The 22,448-nt window shown below is 41.9% G+C and overlaps 1 protein-coding gene across 8 annotated transcripts in view; it reads left to right on the forward strand.

Moving 5' to 3' along the window:
* The window catches only part of PLCH2 (phospholipase C eta 2), a 924,207-nt gene that overhangs the window by 586,732 nt on the left and 315,027 nt on the right, over window positions 1-22,448 (forward strand). For 2 of the 8 annotated variants that reach the window (XM_040325912.1, XM_040325915.1), the window contains exon 1: window positions 5,454-6,331. The exons of 2 other annotated variants lie outside the window; for them this stretch is intronic. In XM_040325912.1, coding sequence (XP_040181846.1) covers window positions 6,211-6,331 — 121 coding nt within the window. In that variant the 5' untranslated portion in view covers window positions 5,454-6,210. Of the gene's footprint in view, window positions 1-5,453; window positions 6,332-22,448 lie in introns of those variants that run through there. 4 more of the 8 variants (XM_040325908.1, XM_040325909.1, XM_040325913.1 and 1 more) reach the window with 3 other exon arrangements.

Genomic DNA, 22,448 nt, shown 5'->3' on the forward strand with positions numbered 1-22,448 from the left:
ACACCACAGTAAATTAAGGGTTACCTCATGGCTTCTCCGCTGTCTAGGGGTGTATGGTGCATATAGCAGTAATGGCTGTGCTCTTTATTACCCATCCGGGTAAAAACAATAAAACTTGTGGTGAAGAGTAGAGGTAAGGCAGAAGGAGAAATAGCATTAGATTCAGGTGTAATAGTAGGGAAACCGTCCTGCTTCCAACGACACTTATGCCGCGTCCACATGATCATTTTTCGGCATGAAAAAAAACAGCGGCCCAGATTCAAGAAGCACTTGCGCCCGCGCAACCATAGTTGCGCGGCGCAAGTGCTTACTTGCTCCGGTGTAACGAGTGCTCCTGATTCAGGAACCTCGTTACACCGAATGCAGCCTAGGATGTGACAAACATAAGCCTCCTTATGCCTTCACATCCCAGGCTGCATTCTTGCGTTGGCCGCTAGGGGGCGCGGCCTTTGTGATCGGCGTGTAGTATGTAAATTGCATACTACCACCGATTCACAAAAGTTGCGCGGGCCCTGCGTACGCAAGGTACGGAGTTTCCGTACGGCGCCTTTAGCATAAGGTTGCTCCTGCTAATAGCAGGCGCAGCCAATGCTAAAGTATAGCTGCGCCTCCCGCTCGCGACGTTCAAATTTCACATCGTTTACGTAAGTGAACCGTGAATGGCGCTGGACGCCATTCACGTTCACTTACAAGCAAATGACGTCCTTGCGACGTCATTTGCCGCAATGCACGTCGGGAAAGTTTCCCGACGGAGCATGCGCTGTTCGCTCGGCGCGGGAGCGCGCCTAATTTAAATGATTCCCGCCCCCGGCGGGATCATTTACATTAGGCAGCCTTGCGCCCGGCTGCTTAGCATATTGCCCGCGCAATTTACGGAGCAACTGCTCCGTGAATCGCGGGCAAAGCGCAATATTTGCGTGGGCGCAGAGAAAAAAATTTGCTCTTTGCCCACGCAAATATTGCGCGATTCTACTTGAATCTGGGCCAGCGTTTTTCCAACTTCATCATTAAAAACGACGTTGCCCACACACCATCGTTTTTGAAAAAGGATGAACAAAGCGCGGTGACGTACAACATGTACGACGGCACTCTGAAGGGGAAGTTCCATTCGCCTTTGGGCTGCTTTAGCTATATTCCGTGTTAGTAAAAGACGATTCGCGCTTTTTTGTCTGTTACAGCGTGATGAATGTGCTTACTCCATTATGAATGGTAGTTTTACCAGAACGAGCGCTCCCATCTCATAACTGCTTCTGGGCATGCGCGGGTTTAAAACATCGTTTTTGCCCACACACGATCATTTTTAACAACACGAAAAACGACATTTTAAAAAATGACATTAAAAAATGCAGCATGTTCGAATTTTTTTTTTTTTTTTTTTTTTGACGTTTTTCAGAAGCCGAAAAACGATGTGAAGCCCACACACGATCATTTTATCATGCCGAAAAAACGATCGTGTGTACGCGGCATTAGTCTTCTTAACCACTCCGTATAGCCTACCTGGACAGGCCTCTTTCACTGACCTGGCAGCCAGAGTATCACTCGGAACTTGGAGGAAAAGTCTCTGCCACAGACCCACCTTAGGATTGAAATAGCGGAGATAACTCTCCTTAATAGACTTTGGCCTGGATCTCCTTCAGGTAGTTTGCAGGTTACCGAATGATAGGTGACCAATGTCCAACCTCTCAGTACCCGGTTACCTTGATCCCCGGTGGATTGTCGAGACCCTATTGGATCGCCAGCCTCTCTTGGCTCTCCTCGGATGGACTCCCCACCAACCGGCTTCCTCTCCCTGGGAACACGCTTGGGATCTTCTCAGGATTGGGGACCCAGTCGATTACTGGGGCCCAGCCACAGCTTTAAATGTTCCGGACCAACGTGGTCCAGGAACACCGCGTGGCATGCGCACCCCTGCCTGGAAAGCCGTGATGCATTCACCCTGAAGGTGGGTGCCGCACTCGAAGAAGAACCCAGAACAATGGTGTCTGTCTCAAATACCCTCCCCCAGCATGCACAGCAAGGAAAACCTCTCCTGATGGGCTGCTGGGGAAAAGCGCCCAAACCTCGACTCCACTGCTGCCACCTGCCGTCCCGGGGTGGGAACAGCACCCCAGAAACTACAGAATGAGCCCACAGTCAGCCAAGCTGAGACAGAGCCCCAAATTTGAACAAATCAGCTGAGCCAGAGCTAATTAACTCTCTGACCCCCCTCTAAATTTAACTGGTACTTAGAAGTAACCAGGTGCTACAATAATAATGTTTTTTTGTTTTTTTTTGCTTGCTGTGCTACAGATTGTGCACTGTCCAGCTTTGGGCATTTTATGACAGCTGTGCTGGTATCTTGGGTTACTCCTGAAAAATGCCGCCAGACTTTTGGCTTTCCGCTTGTCTTTAATAGTATTTTGTCAGTTTCCTTTATATTATTGGTCTAAGGCATATGTATTCTACGTAAGGCTGAGCTGTATGGCTCTCCAGTGACCTAGTTACTGCACAGTGACAGGTTGGTCCTAATCCATCTGTGAACCTTGGCATACTTACAGTATTACCGGGTGAAGCCTCTGCGTCTAGCTGCTAATAGAGCATATAATGGATTTGCTGGGAATAGCCTCTCAGTGGTCAACTGCGAACATCTCTTCCTGAAAAAACATATCACATTGTTTGTTTTCCTCTGTGTATTTTTTTTTCCGCCTTGGACAGCCAGGCAAGATTGCTACTACTGATTTGTCTGAAAAATACATCTTATAAGTGTGTGTGTGTGTGTGTGTGTGTGTGTGTGTGTATAATATATATATATATATATATATATATATATATATATATATATATATATATATATATATATATATATATATATATATATATATATATATATATATATATATATATATATATATATATATATATATATATATATATATATATATATATATATATATATATATATATAAAAAATTTACGTCCACGAAATCTGAGGTCTTTTTGACCCCAGATCTCACATTTAAGAGGTCCTGTCATGCTTTTTTTCTATTACAAGGGATGATTACATTCATTGTAATAGGAATAAAAGTGATCCACTTTTTTATTATTTTTTATGTTTTTAAAGGACAGTATAAAAATAAAAAGTAAAATAAATGAGAAAAATAATGTTTTAAAGTGCACCGTCCCGCTAAGCTTGTGTGCAGAATCGAACACATACGCAAGTCCTCCCCTCATATGAAAACCTGTGTTCAAACCAGACATGTTGGGTATTGCCGCGATTGTTAGAGTAAGGGCAGTACTTTAAATTTCAAGGAAGATTTGTAAACTGAGCCCAGGCTGATTTTTTCAACCCTAACCATGCCAAGACCATTATGAGGGTAAGTGTCCCCCCATTTTATTAGTTTCATAATTTATTTACAATGCTGGTAAGGTAAGGAGCATTCCAATTTATTCAATCTTCTTTTTTTTTTTTTTGTGTTTATTTTATTCCTATTATCTGTTTCACTGGATCAAAAACCAGTAATGTACACTAATCTGCAGCAACCAAAACAAAAATCAATTTCACAAGTCTAAGCTGTTGAATTCCATGTTCAGATTGGTTGCTTTTGGATAATATAGCGAATTTGAGCCTTTGCTTGTATTGCCCATTTTGTCTTATAACTGAGCACTTGTGTGCTTTTTCCATTTGTTTTACATCACCACAACCCCCAGTGTTTTGACTAAAACCATTCACAAAGAGGTTTATCTAAGAGCAAAATGAAATAAAATAGGAACGTCATTTAATAGGCTTATTCTGTAAGTACTTGTGCTCTGTGTTTTTCAGGAATGGTAGCAAGAGGGATTTTCCCACATTAACCTCTTTTTAAGTATGTTTAGCACTGCCACTTATCAAATCCCCCGGCATCTGAGAGAAGGCAATGGACTTAAGTGATGTCCCTCGCATAGTTCAAGGCTTCATTCATTATACTCATTATAGTCCTCTACAGGCACGCAAGGAATGTAATATACTGCGTTGCAATGCAATCTTCTGAACTATCTAGTGAAAGCATAATGAATTGCTTTTACTTTCTTATGTAATATGTTCAAGATTAATAAAATAACCTTTTCAATGTAGACGTTCGTTTTAAGGCATGGTTCACACTGATGTGACCTAGGATCTGACTTGTAAGACCCCAGGTCAGATGACATGTGAAATTCAATGAGAACTGTCTTAACTAATGCTTCATAAGTCTGTTCGACTTTAGAAAAGGTTCCTGCACTACTTTGGTCTTACTTTGATATGACCTCAATGTCACAGAGTGTATAAAAAGTCACTCCAAGGTTGCACTGGAAGTTGTGTGACTTTGGAGATGGGGTTAGTGTAAACTGAAAAAGAACAAGGTGGGGAATGACTTGGCCAAAAAGAGATTACTAAGGACCATGCAGCATAAGAAAAGGGAACTTTACATGGTCCTGCTAGGTCCTTAGTATTCTTTTAGGCAAGGTCATTCCCCACCTTGTTCTTTTTGACTACCTGGATCACACCTTGAATGGTGAGTCAGCGGTTTTAAGGGACGCTGTACTTGCTCACACATTGAGCTTTTCAGCGTTTATACCCTAGAGCAGGGGTGTCAAACTCAATTTCATTGTGGGCTACATCAGCATAATGATTGTTCTCAAAAGGATTAGATTAGATGTCCAGTGCATCCCCTCCCCTTACATTAGATGTCAAAAGCCACCCCACCATCAGAAGTTGAGTCCCCTTACATCACAGTGCACCCCCCTGGACCAGAGGAGGGCTGGAGCTCTACTGCAGCTGCAGGAGAGGTGTGAGGGCCACATGAAATGGCCTGGAGGGCCTGATTTGGCCCGCGGGCCTTGTGTTTGACACTTGTGCCCTAGAGAGTTACTGGCAATCTTTTGCTTTTTGCAATAGTGTAAACCGAGCCTAAGGCATGTAATGTGGAATACAGTATATCAATATTTCAAATGTGTTTTAGCTAGCAGGTGGGACAGTTTTTTTAAAGTAACTTGTTTGCTACTTTGATGTGAGTACAGACCTAAATAGCAGGAACTCTGATGGCTTACATGCACAGCTGAATAGCACAGGAAGAGCACCCCCCTCCTCTCTTAGTAGGGACAGTGCCATCTACATCTTCAGGCTGCAGAAGCAGACAACAAGTACAAAGGTGGTGCTGGGGTTTCCCTTTTCAAATCCAAACATGATCTGTATTCACTGTAAAAGGAGAAGCACCTAGAATTTCCTTCTTAAATATTTATTTTCAAAATTAGGATTTTATAAAACTGTATTTCCCGGATCCAGTTCCTGAATGCAGACAGTGAAATTTTGGCTTTATGAATCTCAACTTTGAGTACGGAATGAAGTATTTTAAAAACAATTTTACTCCCGTTTGAAAACAATATGATAGTCTAGTGACTGTAGCGTGTGAAAGAAACATACAGACTCTCTTGAGAAAAAGATTAATTAAGTTTCCATTTGGAATATCTTGAGCATCCTGCATCTCCAGAGTATATTATTAGCTAACCATAAATAGTTGAGTTCTTGTGGCAACTCGTTCATTCTTGTAGGCCTTACCTTTGGGAAAGAGGCTACAGCGTAAAACTAATCTATTTTTCTTTCATTGCCTTTCGTAGGATGGTAATCCTCTAGCTAGATGGAGCGGAGACCTGGTCTAGGGATTATTACACGTGACAGATTTAGAAATCCACTTCAATGTGCTGCTGAATGTTGGTCTGTTTAGTTTTAGCAAGTGGGGGGTTTCAAGCACTGTACCGAATGCATCCACTTTCTGCTGAAGGAACCCATGTTTTTGGTCTTGTGGGAAAGCTCCGGAATAGGATTAGAATTTAACTTCATACTTTTATTTTTCTTGACTTTCTGAAGATTGTAGCTGATGCTTGGAATTTTACACAAAAGATGCTGAACTTTTATCGGATATTTATACTTTATTGCTGCGTGTTTGCCAACTGAATTTGTATTCTTTTAACTTTGGCTGGACATAAGTGTGCATATATTCCTATAAATGTATACTGTTGGAGTATGAAGTACACAGTTAGTCAGATGTTCCTAAAGCCATCCATGTCTTCCCGTAGACTGGTTTCTTGGTGGGTTTTTCTTTGTGGTACTCGGGATATTTCGGCTGCCTACTCCTATGGAGTTCTTTACTATTCTGTCTTTGAAAGTTAGCCAGAAGACTTTATTCTAGGTTCACTTAAATATTTGCACCTAAAACAATGGAGAGCTCCAAACCATCTTTACAGCAAAAGAAGTCTGGGATCTCTTGGCTAGCAGAGGAGTTTTTATGGATTGGGGGAAGCATCGTAGCATCACCAAACATGAAAATTGGACAGATTGGTAAGAAGAAAAATCTAATAAAAGGAGTCAAATGATTTTATTTTATTAGTTTTTATTTCACAATGTTAGTATATTTATTTATTTTACATTTTTGTTGTGCTATAAAGAAATTGTTGGCAGTTTTTACGATTGTGTACTTGTACAGTGTGAGAAGTTGACTCAGAGTTGGGCATATAGTTGCTTGCAGCAGGTAAATTAAAATATGTTCAAATTAGAACAAAGATCGGACAGTGGGGAAATTATCCTGATCCATCCACTGCAATCCTTTCTTCTGCTGTTGTATTTTAATTCCTAAGTCGCTGACCAATTTCAAGGCTTTTCAATCCCACATCTGTTCTGAAAATAAGTAAAAGGTTCATTCTTGTATTGTTGCTGGGATGAGTAGACGTCACAAGGCAACTGTAGGTAGGAAAATGTGCGAATATGCATACTCCTTCATATATTTGGGATTAGAACCTCTGTCAGGTTAGTGCGCTTGATGTTGTGTGGTGTTTTGTTTTCTTCCTTTTTTGTGTCTTGTTCCATACATTTTTAATGTGTATATACTATGTAAAAAATAAATACATAAATAAGAATATTTGTACAGTTTTTCCCCTTGGAATGCTTAAAACTGAACTCTGATATAAAACAGGGATGCAGATTTGTATGTTGTATTTTGAAAGTGCAATTAGTATAAAATACCTTGATATCTGCCTTTTTATATAGAAATCGGAAGGTCGGGACTGGGAGTCCAGCATGCTTTGGTACAGATAGTAGCAGTAAGAGCTTTGACAACCAAAGTGTGATATGTGTCGGTTTAAGGGCTAAGTAAGAGCAGAGAGAGAGCCTTGCTATTGGATTTCTGATTTTTCACTGGCCAATTAGGAGGCAGGTGATGTGTTTTGTCCAAATATTTCGATCATGTTGTGTTGCTACAACCGTGGGAGCTAAGGATCTGGCTGTGCAATCTGGCAGGTAAATACTAGGCACTTGCGCAGCTTCCTGCCTAAGCCAATGTTCAGCTTTCTGCGCTGTCGCACTTTGAATGACAATTGCGCGGTCATGCTACGCTGTACCCAAATATTTTTTTTATAATTTTGTTCCTACAAATAGAGCTTTCTTTTGGTGGTATTTGATCACCTCTGCGATTTTTATCTTTTATTTTTTGCGCAACAACTAAAAAAAGACCGAAATTTTGAAAAAAAAATAAAGTTTTAATTTTTTAATTAGGGCACCGATGAGGTGGCACTGATGGACACTGATAGGCGGCACTGATGGACACTGATAGGCGGTGCTGGTATGCGGCACTGATGGGCACTTTTAGGTGGCACTGATGGGTACATATGGGTGGCACAGATAGGTGGGCACTGGGCATGGATAGGCACTGATGGAAACTGAGGGGTGGCACTTGTTTGTTTACAATTTTTCCAATCAGTGCCCATGTTGCCAGTCAGTGCCCATTTGTGGGCACTGATTGGCATCTATTTTGCATATTTTTTACATGTGGATGGCCATAGGGGATGTACCTGGCCATCCACATGTTTCCTCCAATCCCTGGTGGTCCTGGCGGCTTCCCTGTGGTCTAGTGTGGGCAACCCGAGGGGGGGGCGGCGCTGATAAACAATCAGTGTGAACCCCCCCTGTCAGGAGACGTGCCGATCGGCTCTCCTCTACTCGCGTCTATCAGACGCGAGTGAGGAAGAGTCGATCAACGGCTCTTCCTGTTTACATCGTGATCAGCCGTGATTGAACACGGCTGATCACGTGGTAAAGAGCCTCCGCCGGAGAGATCGGAGATGCAGGGTGTGTGACTGACACCCCGCACGACCGATCGCCGCGCTGCGCACCCCCACGGACGAGCCCCGGCATGAAATCCTGCAGGACATCAATAGACGTCCAGTCAGGATTTCACAACCACTTCCCGGACGTCAATTGTCCATTGACCGGGCGGGAAGTGGTTAAATGTTGTTCATTTCAATATTTATCTTGCGCTTGTTTGCAGGGGTCCTATGATGTGCTGTGCTCTGTAGCAATGGTCTGTCACACTTCCAATTAAAAGTGACATACAAGTGCATTTCAGAAGATCAGGACAGTTAAAGGAGTAGATGACCAGGTAGAAGGCATTTACAGGACCGATTTGTTTTTGGGTTTAAAAGTAACTAGAACATCTGATTGAAATCTATGCAAATATAGGGAGAACCTACTCAAGTTTTCCGTAAAGGAAATGTATCTCCCAGACCCCAACAATCCAAAACAAGATTGCTAGCTTGTACAACATAAAATAGGAACTGGATGTTTCAGTCTGTGTCCCATTGGTGAGATTTTCTTTCACTTCCTGTCCTGCATACTTGACAGAATGTGTTAGGAACTCTCTTCAAAGTGCAGGTAAACGCTCTTTTAGACAGCTGTCGCCAAAATAAGTGTCCCTATTTAAAGGTCTCTTCTGGTAACGGCCATAACATTTTGGAGTTTCTGTCTTTGTTCCCATGGACCATCTTCTCAGTGTGGACACACAACAATCTTGTCAGAGCTGCTAACCCTTTCCTAGTATTAAAAATTGGAAAAAAAAGTTTTGGCTATATGCAGTTAGAATAATGTGAAATAAACGTCTTAAATCTAGTTCTGGTTCCTCTACTTGGGAGATTTTTAATGACTTGGTTATGTGAAATGATCACCTCGCTGACAACTGCCTCATTGAACCCGTGATATTCATGTACTGCAAATGAGCCATCACAGGGTTTGATCTTGGGCTAAACAACACCTCAAATTTCACATGTCATTAAGCACATAGTCAATTTGTAATGATGGAATGTAGCTTCCTGTGGTCATCCTTAACTAACCTAGATATATATTTTTTAGCAACAAAGTATCCCTGCAAATGATTTTAATATGTTGGAATTCTTTGTATGGATGTTGTACATTTACATTTTCTGTGCTTTTATAGATTTTGCTTTTTATTTGTTGCAAGCAATGGAAGAATAACAAATCCGTTTCCCAGCATGCATTCATAGGGCTCTATTCCATTCTCCTTACAGTGTGTTATAATCATTTAAAGTGACATTCTCATCCATGGTTGTAGCAGCAGTGACCGTATTGCCTAAACCTCATAACTGAAACCTGCAATCTCACAAAATAGCCTTAAAATTATCATGTGAGCAGATGAGACCAGATGATATTGGCGTAATCCGCCCAGGCTTTTGCCTGTTATTTTCAGCTTTTATTTGTCCATACCTTAAGGCAGGAAAATTGCTCAATGTCAACGCAAATGTTTTTCTGGTTTAGAATGACTTTGGATAATACATTTATTGGAGTTTGTATGATTCCATCTCAAGAATTCTTTTATTGAAATACAAAGTACTGTATTGTTGAAATATGGACGGACCACTTACTGGCTGCAGGTAGAGCTGTTGGCAGTGTTAGAGCTACAAGCTTTGCCTAAGGGGGTATACAATTTGATGCTGTTCCCTCTGTCTGTCACTCTATGCTACCATATTCTAGCCACATCTTTCATGCATTGTTAAAGTTCAGTGTTAAAGGGTAGAATCATTTGTGATTTCCCATAGCTTCCCCTACAGAGTTGAGTTGACATAGTTTGCTATTTTCATGAAATATCATTTTAAGTAAACTTTTGTTTCTGGGCAGGAATGCTTTATGTTCCCGGGGAAGAATACAAAAGGACCATGATGCATTACAACTGTTGCGCTAACATAAATTTCAATAGTTTGTGGCAATTTGTGTATTTTAAAAGTCAACTATGAGCAGTTTCCGAGCAATTTTTATAAATTTTATTTTTTAGGCCCTGCTTACACCTCCATTTGGGAAGGAGGGGGTTATAAAAACATGCATTAAACTGTAATTTTACTGCTCCCAAAGAACCACTCCCCCTCAAACTGCAAAGGCCGCAACAATGATCCCCCTGCTGTATTCTGTACCCAGTACCATCAAACAAAGGCAAACTACTTAACTGAGTAAGGAGAACACTCCCTTGAGTTATTTATCTTTGTCTGCGTTTTACTGGAAAGTGTTCCCTTTACTTCCTGTCCTAGAGATAAAACAGGAACTGGTGGGAAATGTTCCCAAAGTAAAGGGGAATTTCCATCCTAGACAGTTGTCTGTGGATGATTGGCCCTCACTTCTTGCTCTAATGACAACTCTAAAATTTGGAATTTATTCTTACTTTCTATCTATGTCATGGTGTCCATTGTCACAGAGGGGTGAGTCTCCTCAATGAGTCCCCCCCCCCCCCCCCTAACAAAAGGTCTGATTCTTCCACACTTTATCCAAAACAAAAAAAAAGTGTTATCTTTACATATACTTTAATTCTTTTAGGTTTGTATCATTTTACGCTTACTACTTTTTATGCAGCGCCTTGCAAAAATATTCACCTCCCCATGGCATTTTTTATGTTTCGTTGCCTCACAACCTGGAATTAACATGAATTGTTTGAGGATTTGCATCATTTAATTTACAGAACATGCCCACAACTTTGAAAACATTTTTTCTTTAATTATTATTATTGTGAAGCAAACAACAAATAGGAGAAAGTAACTTAAAAAGTCCACTTGCATAACTATTCATAATACTTTGTAGCTGTCGCAGCTCCAAGTCGCTTTGGATAAGTCTCTCTGAGCTTGCCAGTTGCCACATCTTAACCACTGAGACTTTGCCCATTCCTCCTTGCAAAACTGCTCCAGCTCCTTCATGTTGGATGATTTGCGCTTGTGAACAGGAATCTTTATTCATGACCAAAGAGTTTCTATTGGATTCAGGTCTGTGCTATGACTAGGCCGTTCCAACACATTTACATGTTTCCCCCTTAAACCACTCAAATGTTGCTTTAGCAGTGTGTTTGGGGTCATTGTCCTGCTGGAAGGTGAACCTCCATCCCAGCCTCAAATCACACACAGAGCGGTACAGGTTTTGCTCAAGAATATCCCTGTTTTTAGCACCATCCATCTTTTTTCCTCAACCCCGACCAGCTTCCCAGTACCGACTGATGTGTTGGGTTTGGGCCAGACATAGCATTTTCTTTGATGGCCAAAAAGTAAAACTTTAGTCTCATCCGACCAGAGCACCTTCCTCCATACAATTTGGGAGTCTCCCACATGCCTTTTCGCAAACTCAAAATGTGCCATTTGTTTTTTTGCTGAAAGTAATGGATTTCTTCTGGCCACTCTGCCATAAAGCTCAACTCCTATGGAGCGTACGGCTTATTGTCGTCCTATGTACTGATACTCCAGTCTCTGCTGTGGAACTCTGCAGATCCTCCAGGGTTACCTTAGGTCTCTGTGCTGCCTCTCTGATTAATGCCTTCCTTGCCCAGGCCATGAGTTTTGATGTTCGACCGTCTCTTGGCAGGTTTGCTGTTGTACCATGTTCTTTCCATTTGGTTATGATAGATTTAATGGTGCTCCTAGGGATCATAAAAGATTTGGATTTTTTATTTATTATAACCTAACCCTGACTTGTACTTTTTAGCAACATTGTTTACTTTGTTTACTGGAGCGTTCCTTGGTAGTGTTTGGCTGGTGGTGCCTCTTGCTTGGGTGTTACAGCCGCTGGGGCCTTTCAAAAAGGTGTGTATATATGTAATGACCGATCATGTGACACTTAGATGGCACATAGGTGGACATTATGTGGCTTCTGAAGGTAATTGGTTGCACTAGAGCTTTTTATGGACTTCGTAACAATACATACGCACATGCCAATTATCAGTTTTTTTTATTCTGAAAAAGTTTTATGTACAGTACCTGCCGCCAATATTGTGTCAATCTCGCCTCTGCTAGCTACGAGATTGACACCCGCGAGCGCCGAGCTATGTCGCTCCTCCCTGCTCGCCGCCCCAATGGACTCCTATGGATGCGCGGCATCTCATGGGGGCGGCGAGCGCAAGAAGCACAGCCTCGTATCGTCGGTTTCCAGCGTGATCACATCGCGCTGGAAACACAAAATCGGCCACACCTACTGTATATATTTTACTTCACCAACTTAGACTATTGTGTTCTGATCAATCACATATAATTCATAATAAAAAAAAAAAACATTGAACTTAAGACCGTGATGTAACAAAATAGGTAAAAAGCCAAGGTGGTAAATACTTTTGCAAGGCACTGTACCTGCTAATAACCATATATATGGTATGATATGTGTTGTGCATCATAAAAAAAAAAAAGGGGGTACATTTGATTTTTAGTCTGTGTTGGAGCATTGGTATCCCATGCTAATGAGGAGATGGCATTAACACATAATGCACATTAATGAATTGCAACTATGTGAAAAAATCTAAATGGGCCTATATTGTACTTCGTCTTTTTTTTTTTTTTTTTTTTTATTCTTTGCATTTCTCTCCATTGTCCACAACATATATTTATTCTTTGCATTTCTCTCCATTGTCCACAACATATATTTATTCTTTGCATTTCTCTCCATTGTCCACAACATATATTTTATTTTTATTTTTTGGAAAGACAGAGTCACAAAAAAATTAATCTTTACTCCAGCAGTAATCTCACACTTTTAGCCATTATTAGCTTTGCCGACAGTCCTGCTTTCTGCTTTGATAAGTTGAATCCAAAAATACACAATAAGTATTTTTCTAAGTTTGCGGTGGCACAGAAATATGAAAGCCCAGATCCTTAGTGTAAGGAATAATTGCATCTGTGTAATGATCCATCATATCAACAGTTCAATACTGTATGGAAAAACAAAACAACAGAGGAAAATTTATAACCTGGTACCTTGGAGATTAAATCTAAAGAGCAGACGGAAATGAGAAATGTCTCCAAATATTTTGAAAGTGCCCGGGATGTGTTGAATTACATTTCAATTTGCACAGGCAAAAACAGACTGTCAGCAGAAAACTAGATGCAGATTGATACTGATATTGAAATCTGTGCTAAGGTTAGTAGACAGCCAACGTTGGTGCTGGATAGAAGTTCATTTGTAAGTAGGTAAAAAGACCCTACAACCCAGAAATCAGAGAACCCACTACACTGGCGCTGTTTACACCTTCTAGGGGGTTAAAAACGCACCGATTCCGCCTGAATAGTGGCGCCAAACCGCCACTATAACAGTGGTAAAGAACCACTAAAACTAGCAGCGCTTTATTGCCACTGCCCCCTCCCGTGTGAAAAGGGCTCTTGGAGTAAGTATGTACCTAATCTATCTAGATATCCTCTTCCAGTATTAGAAAAGAAGATTCTAGAGGCTGAAAAAAACAGCATGTTCAGGAGAGGAGCTTTTGGGCAGAAAAAATGCTAAACACGTTTAGCATTTATCTTTCATTTATTCGAATGGTCAGAATAGCGCCTCAAGACTGTCCATAAATTTGGAGGGTGCCTCGAGATTGTCCTTAATTTTAAAGGGTGCCTTGACTGAAAAAAAGGTTGAGAAACGCTGGTCTAGGAGGTTGTGTAATATCAGGACTGTATGGACAACATCCCTTTGGCTAGTAAACCTCCCCTATATATTATTTCAGCTGAGTGCTTGAAGTTTAGCTTTACCTGTTAAGTTGGGCTGGGTAGCATTGGATATAACCGTCCCAAGGAATAAATAAAGATTTGCCTTCTGTCCTATTCCCTCAGTTAACACCAATATGCTGTGTTGGTGTTCGCTGAGAAAAGTTGTGCATCGCAGCATATTGCCAAGCGCTATAGCAGGGCAGAACCTGCTGCTGTGCATGAGTTGAAAGAACTTTCAGGGTAAATAAGTTAGTAAGGTTAATAAAAGACAAAAAACTAACACTGTGATGTGTTATACATGGGGGGGGGGGCCCTGCCCTTTCCCCAAAGCAGCTGGCCCTTGAGCCCGGGCTGCCCCTCTACATCCCAGATATCCCCCAGCACTCTGACCCCTCTACACCCTAGATATCCCCCAGCACTCTGACCCCTCTACACCCTAGATATCCCCCCAGCACTCTGACCCCTCTACACCCCAGATATCCCCCCAGCACTCTGACCCCTCAACACCCCAGATATCCCCCCAGCACTCTGATCCTTCTACACCCTAGATATCCCCCCAGCACTCTGACCCCTCTACACCCTAGATATCCCCCCAGCACTCTGACCCCTCTACACCCTAGATATCCCCCCAGCACTCTGACCCCTCTACACCCCAGATATCCCCCCAGCACTCTGACCCCTCTACACCCTAGATATCCCCCCAGCACTCTGACCCCTCTACACCACAGATATTCCCTCAGCACTCTGACCTCTCTACACCCTAGATATCCCCCCATCACTCTGACCCCTCTACACCCTAGATATCCCCTACCTCCTACCTTCTTGATTTCTGTTTACCTGCACTGTCTCCATTGTAGGGGTCCCAGAGCATTACTTTGCCCAGGGGCCCATGATGCTATTAGGACGGGCCTGAATGACACCTATCTGGTGCAACGCAAATGTGACCTGCAATGCACACCATTTTGACAGGTGTTTGTGAGGCTTCAAAAACACCCAATAAAAACCTACTTTTGAGGCTGGTGTAGCTTTAGCTTAATGCACGTTCTCTGGTGTGAATGGGCCCTTAATGATGGTTTCATGTTAGGTCAGTTTAGAAATGTAACTTTTATATAGGTATATTGGGGGTAATCCACAAAAGGGATACGCCGGCGTATCTACTGATACGCCGTCGTATCCCTGTTTCTATCTAATGGAACTGATCCACAGAATCAGTTTCACATAGATAGGGAGAACATCCGACATGTGTAAGGGACTTACACTGTCGGATCTTAGGATGCCGTACCGCAGCCGCCGCTGGGGGCATTTCTCCTCAAAATGCCGCTTCGGGTATGCAAATTAGCACTTACGGAGATCCACGAAGCTTTTACGCTTAGTTTTTTCTCCGTAAGTATTAGTTTGCCGTCGCAATATTAGGGCTGCTTTTACAAGGCCTAAACTGTTTAGGCCTTGTAAAAGTATACCCTTCTATCCCGCGTCGCCGTCTTTTTTTTTTTATTTTTTTTTCAAAATTTTTTTTCCCGCCGCAACTCGTATTTTTTTTTTTACGCCCGTCGCGATTCTCAAAACCCGCGCAACGTAAAACCGCGCAATGCACGTCGGGAAAATGACGTCGGGAGCATGCGCAGTACGTCCGGCGCGGGAGCGCGCCTAATTTAAATGGAACTCGCCCCATTAGATTAGGAACGCCTTGCGCCGGCCGGATTTAAGTTACACAGCTGAAAATTTATAGGTAAGTGCTTTGTGGATCGTGCACTTAGGTAGAGATTTTCCAGCGGTGTAACTTAAATCCGAATATTTAAGTTACACCGGCTGGCTGTGGATTAGGCCCATTGTGTTTGCACCTTTTGTAATACAATTGTTCTAAGATGTTGCACTACCTAAAATAATCCCCCCTCTATCATTTCCTGGGGAATGTATTCTGGAACTCACATTTTGACATTTTAGCCTTTTTTTTTTTTTTTTTTTTTATTCATTTCAAAGAGAATTGCTGCTTGTATTTTCTATTTACTGAGCATCACTTTCAAAATGCGTCATTTCAAACCGAAATCGATCAAACCTTTATTTCATGATAGTACATTATTCCCCAAGAACCTGGTGCCCATCTGTGCTACAGCTTTAATACACACCAGTTCAAGCACCACTTCTCTTCTAGTGCTTCTCAGAAGGTTTTATTTTTCAACGATTTTTATTCAGAGGTCTGTGACACCAAGATCCAACCAGGTTTTACAGCTTGATGATTGTTAAAAGATGCCTTCCTATTGTGTTCTAATGTAGTACAGACAGAGGTACGGAAGGACGGCATGAATGGTAATAATTCATAGCAGCTGGCCACATTTCTATTTAAATAAAGTCACATCCATGACTTAAAGGGGTTGTAAAGGTTTGTTTTTTATTTTCTAAATAGGTTCCTTTTAAGCTAGTGCATTGTTGGTTCACTTACAATTTCCTTCGATTTCCCTTCTTTTTTTTTTTTTTTCTTTTTTTCTGTCCCTTGCAGTCCTACCCTCTCCCGCCCCCTTCCCAAAAAAAAAGAGAAAAAGAAAAAAAAAAAAAAAGAAGGAAGAAGGTTTCCGCTGGCTATTCCCCGTTACCCCCCACCAACCCCTCTCTATACCTCTCATATGGGGCCCACATCGATTGGTATCTCCCATCCTGATCTTTCAATGTCGATATTAGGTTTTCCATTTGTTGGATTTCTGCCACTTTTGCGAGCCATTGTGCTCTTGATGGAGGTATCTCCTGCTTCCACAAGGCTGGGATACACGCTCTTGCAGCTATGATAAGGTGTCTTAACAACGAATTTTGATATTTTTCCATTGTCATTGGGATATCTAATAATAGAACCGCCGATGGTCTACCCGTCAAATTAAATCCTGTAATTTTATCGATTTGTATCTATTACCATTTGCCAGAATTCCTGTATTTTTCTGCACTCCCACCAGATATGCACTAGTGTCCCTTCCGCTTCCAGACATCTCCAGCAGACTTCTGACATCTCTGGGTATATTCGATGTAGCACCGCTGGTGTTCTGTACCATCTTGTTAAAATTTTATAACCCCCCCTCCTCGTATTTACTTGCTACTGATGCTTTATGTGTGAAACTCAAGATCTTATCTTTTTGTTCTTGTGTGAATATTAATTTCAGGTCTCTCTCCCATTCTTGTATGAATTTAAATTCTTGTGGTATATCTAGATTTACTAATATTGCATAAAAATAGGACAGGGAGTGTCTTATTGACTTTCCTTCTAGGCATGTCCGCTCGAATTTAGATGGGGTCCTGACTATCGTGTAAATACCTGCCTTTGTTCGAAGAAATGCTTCTAATTGCATCCGCCTCAAAGTCTAGTTCCTGCATCCCTTCTCTTTCCATCTCTCCCCTTGTCATTAGTTGATTTTCTTTTGAGAAGTGGATCACCCTATTTATACCCCTCTGTCGCAAGGCCTTAAACTTTGGGTCTGTCATTCCCATTTGAAAGGCATTAGTTCCCAGGATCGGTGCGAGTGGGCTTGGATCCTCTGACAATTTTGTTTTTGCAAAAATCTTTTTAATAATTCGTATAGTCGCTCCTATCATGGGGTGTTTTTTTACTTCTGGTGTTATTTCCCTATCTGGGGTCCATGCCAGTCCTTCTAATGTTACCTCTACCGTAGCTTGTTCCATTCTTATCCACGGCTTTTTATTCCGCCCACACCAATCCACGACTTTAGCTAGATGTGCTGCTTCCTGATATTTTATCAGATCTGGGAATCCAATCCCACCTTTCCCCTTGGGTAGAGATAGAATGGTCCTACTTATCCTTGCTGGTTTCCCTGCCCATATAAATTTCAAGAATTTTGATCTTAATTCTCTTTGAGGGATTTTGATTGGTAGGGCTTGTATTATATATAAAATTTTTGGGAGCACATTCATCTTCAATATGTTTGTCCGCCCAAACCACGTAAAGGTCCCATTGTCCCATTTGTCTAGGTCTGTTTTTATACGCCTTGCCAGCGTTACATAGTTGAGCTCAAAAAGTCTATTTAAACAACCCGTTATCTTTGTGCCCAGATAATTTATATGGGAGTCTGTCCACTTAAAATCAAAATTTGTTTTAATCAGCTCTAGTACTTCCGTTTTTACTTCTATTCCTAATGCTTCTGTTTTCCCGTAGTTGACTTTAAAGTTGGACAGCTTTCCATACTCTCGTATTTCTGTCATTGGACACGGCAAGGAGATAATTGGAGATGTTATAAAAAAAATTAAATCGTCCGCGAATGCCGCTACTTTCTGTATCTCTCCTTTAACTGCTAGCCCCCTAATATTCTCATTCGCTCGAATTTTCCGTAGGAAAGGCTCCATAGTCAACACAAAGATTATGGGCGATAAGGGGCAGCCTTGTCTTGTCCCATTTAGAATGTTGAATGGGTCAGATATCCTACCTTCTATTTTAACTTTCGCACGTGGTTCTGAGTAAAGGTTCGTAAACCAACTCAGCATTCCTTCCCTCAGTCCTATATACTGCAATGTTGCTTTCAGAAACGACCATTCCACTCGATCGAATGCTTTTTCTGCGTCGCTGGCTACTAATATCATTGACTTCTTTCGCTTTTTAGCTAGGTATATCGCATTTACCACTCGCTGTGTGTTCTCTCTTCCTGGTATAAATCCCACTTGATCTGGATGTATCGGATCTGGAATAAATTCTATTAGCCTAGTAGCAAGAATCTTAGTGAAAACTTTTAAGTCCACGTTTAGTAGTGATATAGGGTGGTAACTGGCACATTGTGAGGGGTCTTTACCTTCTTTTGGGATAACCACTATGTGTGCCATTAGTGTTTCGTTTGGTATTTTATTTCCTTCCCTTAGTGAATTAAAAGCTGATGTTTCCCTTCTAAGGCCCAGATTCACAGAGTGTGGGCGCACATTACGCCGCCGTAGCGCAAACGCCGTACACCACGCTGGCGTAGCGCAGAGAGGCAAGCATTGAATTCATTAAGCCAGTGCTCCCAACGCTGCGCCAGCGTGGCGTGGGATTCGAAGGCGTACGCCGGCGTAGGTGGAAGTGGGCGGGACTAATGCAAATGATGGGCCCGAGCACCAGACTGATACGTATCACGAACTGCGCATGCGCCGTGACGTGGACGCATCCGCCTGCGCACAACCACGTCGGAACAACTGCCTAAACTACGCCGGATCACTGTGTACGGCGTGAACGTAACCATGCCCAGCCAGACACACGTCCAACGTAAAATACGCCAGCTTGTGTTCCCTGGTGCAGACCTTTGCATATCTGCTGCTGGGTTGCACCTCCTTTATGGGGCATAACTTTACGCCAGACGTACAACTTGCGCGCACCTCTCGTAGCCTGCGTCGGGCGCATGCAGGTTCGTGAATCGCCGTATTTCCCTCATTTGCATGTTTGAATGGCTAATCAATGGGAGCGGCACTATGTGCCCAGCCTAAATGTGCGCCCACCCTACGCCGGCGTAAGCAAGTTACGTCGGCGGGGTGTAGCCTGTTTTTAGGCGCATATCTGTTCGTGGGTCTGGTGCACAAATACAACGGCGCACATTTGCACTTGCGTCGGCATAAGTGCTTTGTGAATCTGGGCCTATGTTTTTTTTTTTTCTTTTTTTTTTCTTTTTTTTTTTTTGATTTCTTTCATGTCTTTGATTTCTTTGTCTGAAATTCTCACATCCCGTTCCTCCTCAGTAAACTGTTCTGGCTGACGAACCCCCATGGATGATGGGGGCAAGCTTACTGTTTATCATATGTTAAGTAATGTTTACCATTATATGAGGTGATCCACCGTTCATTGTATATTACCAGAATGTGTTATGTGGGGGAGGGGTGTGTTTCTTACTTTTTATACTGTGGATCACCTCATATTATGATTAACATAACATATGATAAACATTTTCAAGCTAGATATGTAAATAACCTGTCACTCAAAGCAAGGAGACAGGAAAGGACTTTTTATTTAGACAGGTTTTTATCTGGAAGTCTGTACATTTTCACTGAACAATACAATAGGATTGCTCAGAGATGGATTAACTCTGTGTGGCAAGACTGGGCACAGATGATAGGAAATCTATGATAGGAAATCTTATACTCTACATTGTGACATTAAAAAAAATTGGGGTTTACATCCACTTTAAGCCACACATAATTACCCCCCCCCCCCTCATCTCTCTCATGTACCCATTGGAGCTTTATTGTGATGGGTGGCTTTGCTGGTCAAGAAGACCAGTGCCAACCATTCAATAAGCAGAAAATCAAAGATGAGTATCCTGGAGCCTACAAGTCAACGAAGGCTGCTCTCATATCTCTATCTTGATGGTCCTTAAAGGCTTTTCAAATCCTTTTAACAAAGCACAAATTATCTCTGCACTAAAAGCAACATCTTATCAGTGGGTGTGAAGTGTAGATTGATGGAAGACATTAGTAGCATTTTTGTACCCAAGAGATACTATTTTCCTAGAAATACATGGCACTAAAGGGAAAGCCTGCAAATGTAAAATATGTGCATTCTGAGGACTTTCCTTTCTTTTTTATGTAGAGTATAAGATTTCCGATCATCTGTGCCCAGTCTTGCCACACAGTTAATCCAGCTCTGAGCAATCCTCTTTTATTGTTCAGTGAAAATTTACAGACTTCCAGATAAAAACCTGTCTAAATAAAAAGTCCTTTCCTCTCTCCTTGCTTTGAGTGACAGGTTATTTACATATCTAGCTTGGACATGTTTATCATTGATGGAAGACATTAGTAGAATTTCTGTACCCAAGAGATACTATTTTCCTAGAAATACATGGCACTAAAGGGAAAGCCTGCAAATGTAAAATATGTGCATTCTGAGGACTTTTCTTTCATAATCAAACTCTGCTAAAAAAAAAATTAATTTGAAGACATGCACTATTTATTTTTATGATGTATAACTGTATTGTTTAACAGGGACCTACTGTTTTTGTAGTGTGTATTATTGGTGGACGTAGGTACTGTATTTTCTGGCGTATAAGACTACCTTTTACACTAAAAAAAACTGGCCAAAAATCAGGGGTCGTCTTATACGCCGGGTCAGCTGTTGGGATGCCTGCTGGATGTGCGGTAATACTGTATGTAGCTTCGGCTACATACAGTATATAATGCTTAGCCAATCCCGGTGAGCGATGTATTCAAATCAATACAGAGCCTGCTCGGATTGGAGTAACAACCTCTGCCAATCCGAGCAGGCTACATACACAGTAGCCTGCTCGGATTGGCTTTGAGAGTCAGAGAGGTGTGGGCTGATGATGTTACAGCCTCTGCCAATCCAAGCAGGCTTTGTATTCATTAATAGAATACATTGCTCGCCATGATTGGCTCCAGAAGGAAGAAATATAAAGCGTCGGAAGGGGGGTCGTCTTATACGGTGAGTACAGGCAAAAAATCTTAAAAAAAATTAAAATTAGGGGGTTGTCTTATACACCGGCAAATACGGTAACTGAAATGGAAATCGCATCCATGTTGCTCAATGAGCTGCTTGGTTGAAATTGTTTTGAGAAAAAAAAAATGTGCTGTCAATGCATGAACAAACAGACCCTGCATATTTTTTTTAAAATGCAGCACACCGCAGTGTACAGAGCATTTGCATCTGTGTTGAGTAACATAGCCCAGTGCATTGTACAGATAGGCTTTGATTGAATAATTCCAAAGTAGTATTTCTCCTTGCTTTGGAAAAAAGGTGTGAAGGGAAATCTCCCCAGTGGGACACAGACCCACTTTTTTTTCCTGACATGGTGCCAACATAATATGTAAAAAATGTATATATTCTGTATTCACATCAGTCCCTGCACTCAAGAAGCTTGCAATCTAGGCTGGTATTTTGCTTGACTTTTTCCCTTTCCTCTGAGATCCATTGGCTGGAACTGTTTGCAGTTGTCAGAAGACTCGCTCAGACATTCTGGGGCAGATCCACATACATACACTGAGCCCAGCGCAGATGTAAGATCTTACCTGGCTTTGGTTTGAATCCTCAACGAATTTGCGCCGTAAGTTACGGCGGCGTAGTGTATCTCTTGCGGCGGAATTCAAATTGGGCGGGTAGGGGGCGTGTTTAATTTAAATGAAGCGCGTCCCTGCGCCGAACGAACTGCGCATGCGCCGTCCGTAAAAACTCCCAGGGTGCATTGCTCCAAATGACGTCGCAAGGACGTCATTGTTTTCATCGTGAACGTAAATGGCGTCCAGCCCCATTCACGGACGACTTGCACGAACAACGTAAATTTTTTACAATTAGACGCGGGAACGACGGCCATACTTAACATTGAGTACGCCACCATATAGCGGCTTTAATTATACACCGGAAAAAGCCGAACGGAAACGACGTAAAAAATTCGACGGGCGGTCGTACGTTCGTGGATCCTCGGAAATAGCTAATTTGCATACTCGACGCGGATTACGACGTGGACGCTGAAAAATTGCATCTAAAATCCGACGGCGTACGAATACGTACGCCTGTCGGATCTAACACAGATGCCGTCGTATCTTGTTTTGTGGATACCAAAACAAAGATACGACGTGCAAAATTCGAAATTACGCGGCGTATCAAGAGATATGCCGCGTAATTTCTTTGAGGATCTGCCCCTCTGACTCTATCACAATCAGTAGATTGTTCCAATAACCTCCTTCCATTACCGTCTTTTCTAGCTATTTTAAGT

This window comes from Rana temporaria, chromosome 10, assembly GCF_905171775.1.
Source record: "Rana temporaria chromosome 10, aRanTem1.1, whole genome shotgun sequence".
NCBI classification, from domain to species: Eukaryota; Metazoa; Chordata; class Amphibia; order Anura; family Ranidae; genus Rana; species Rana temporaria.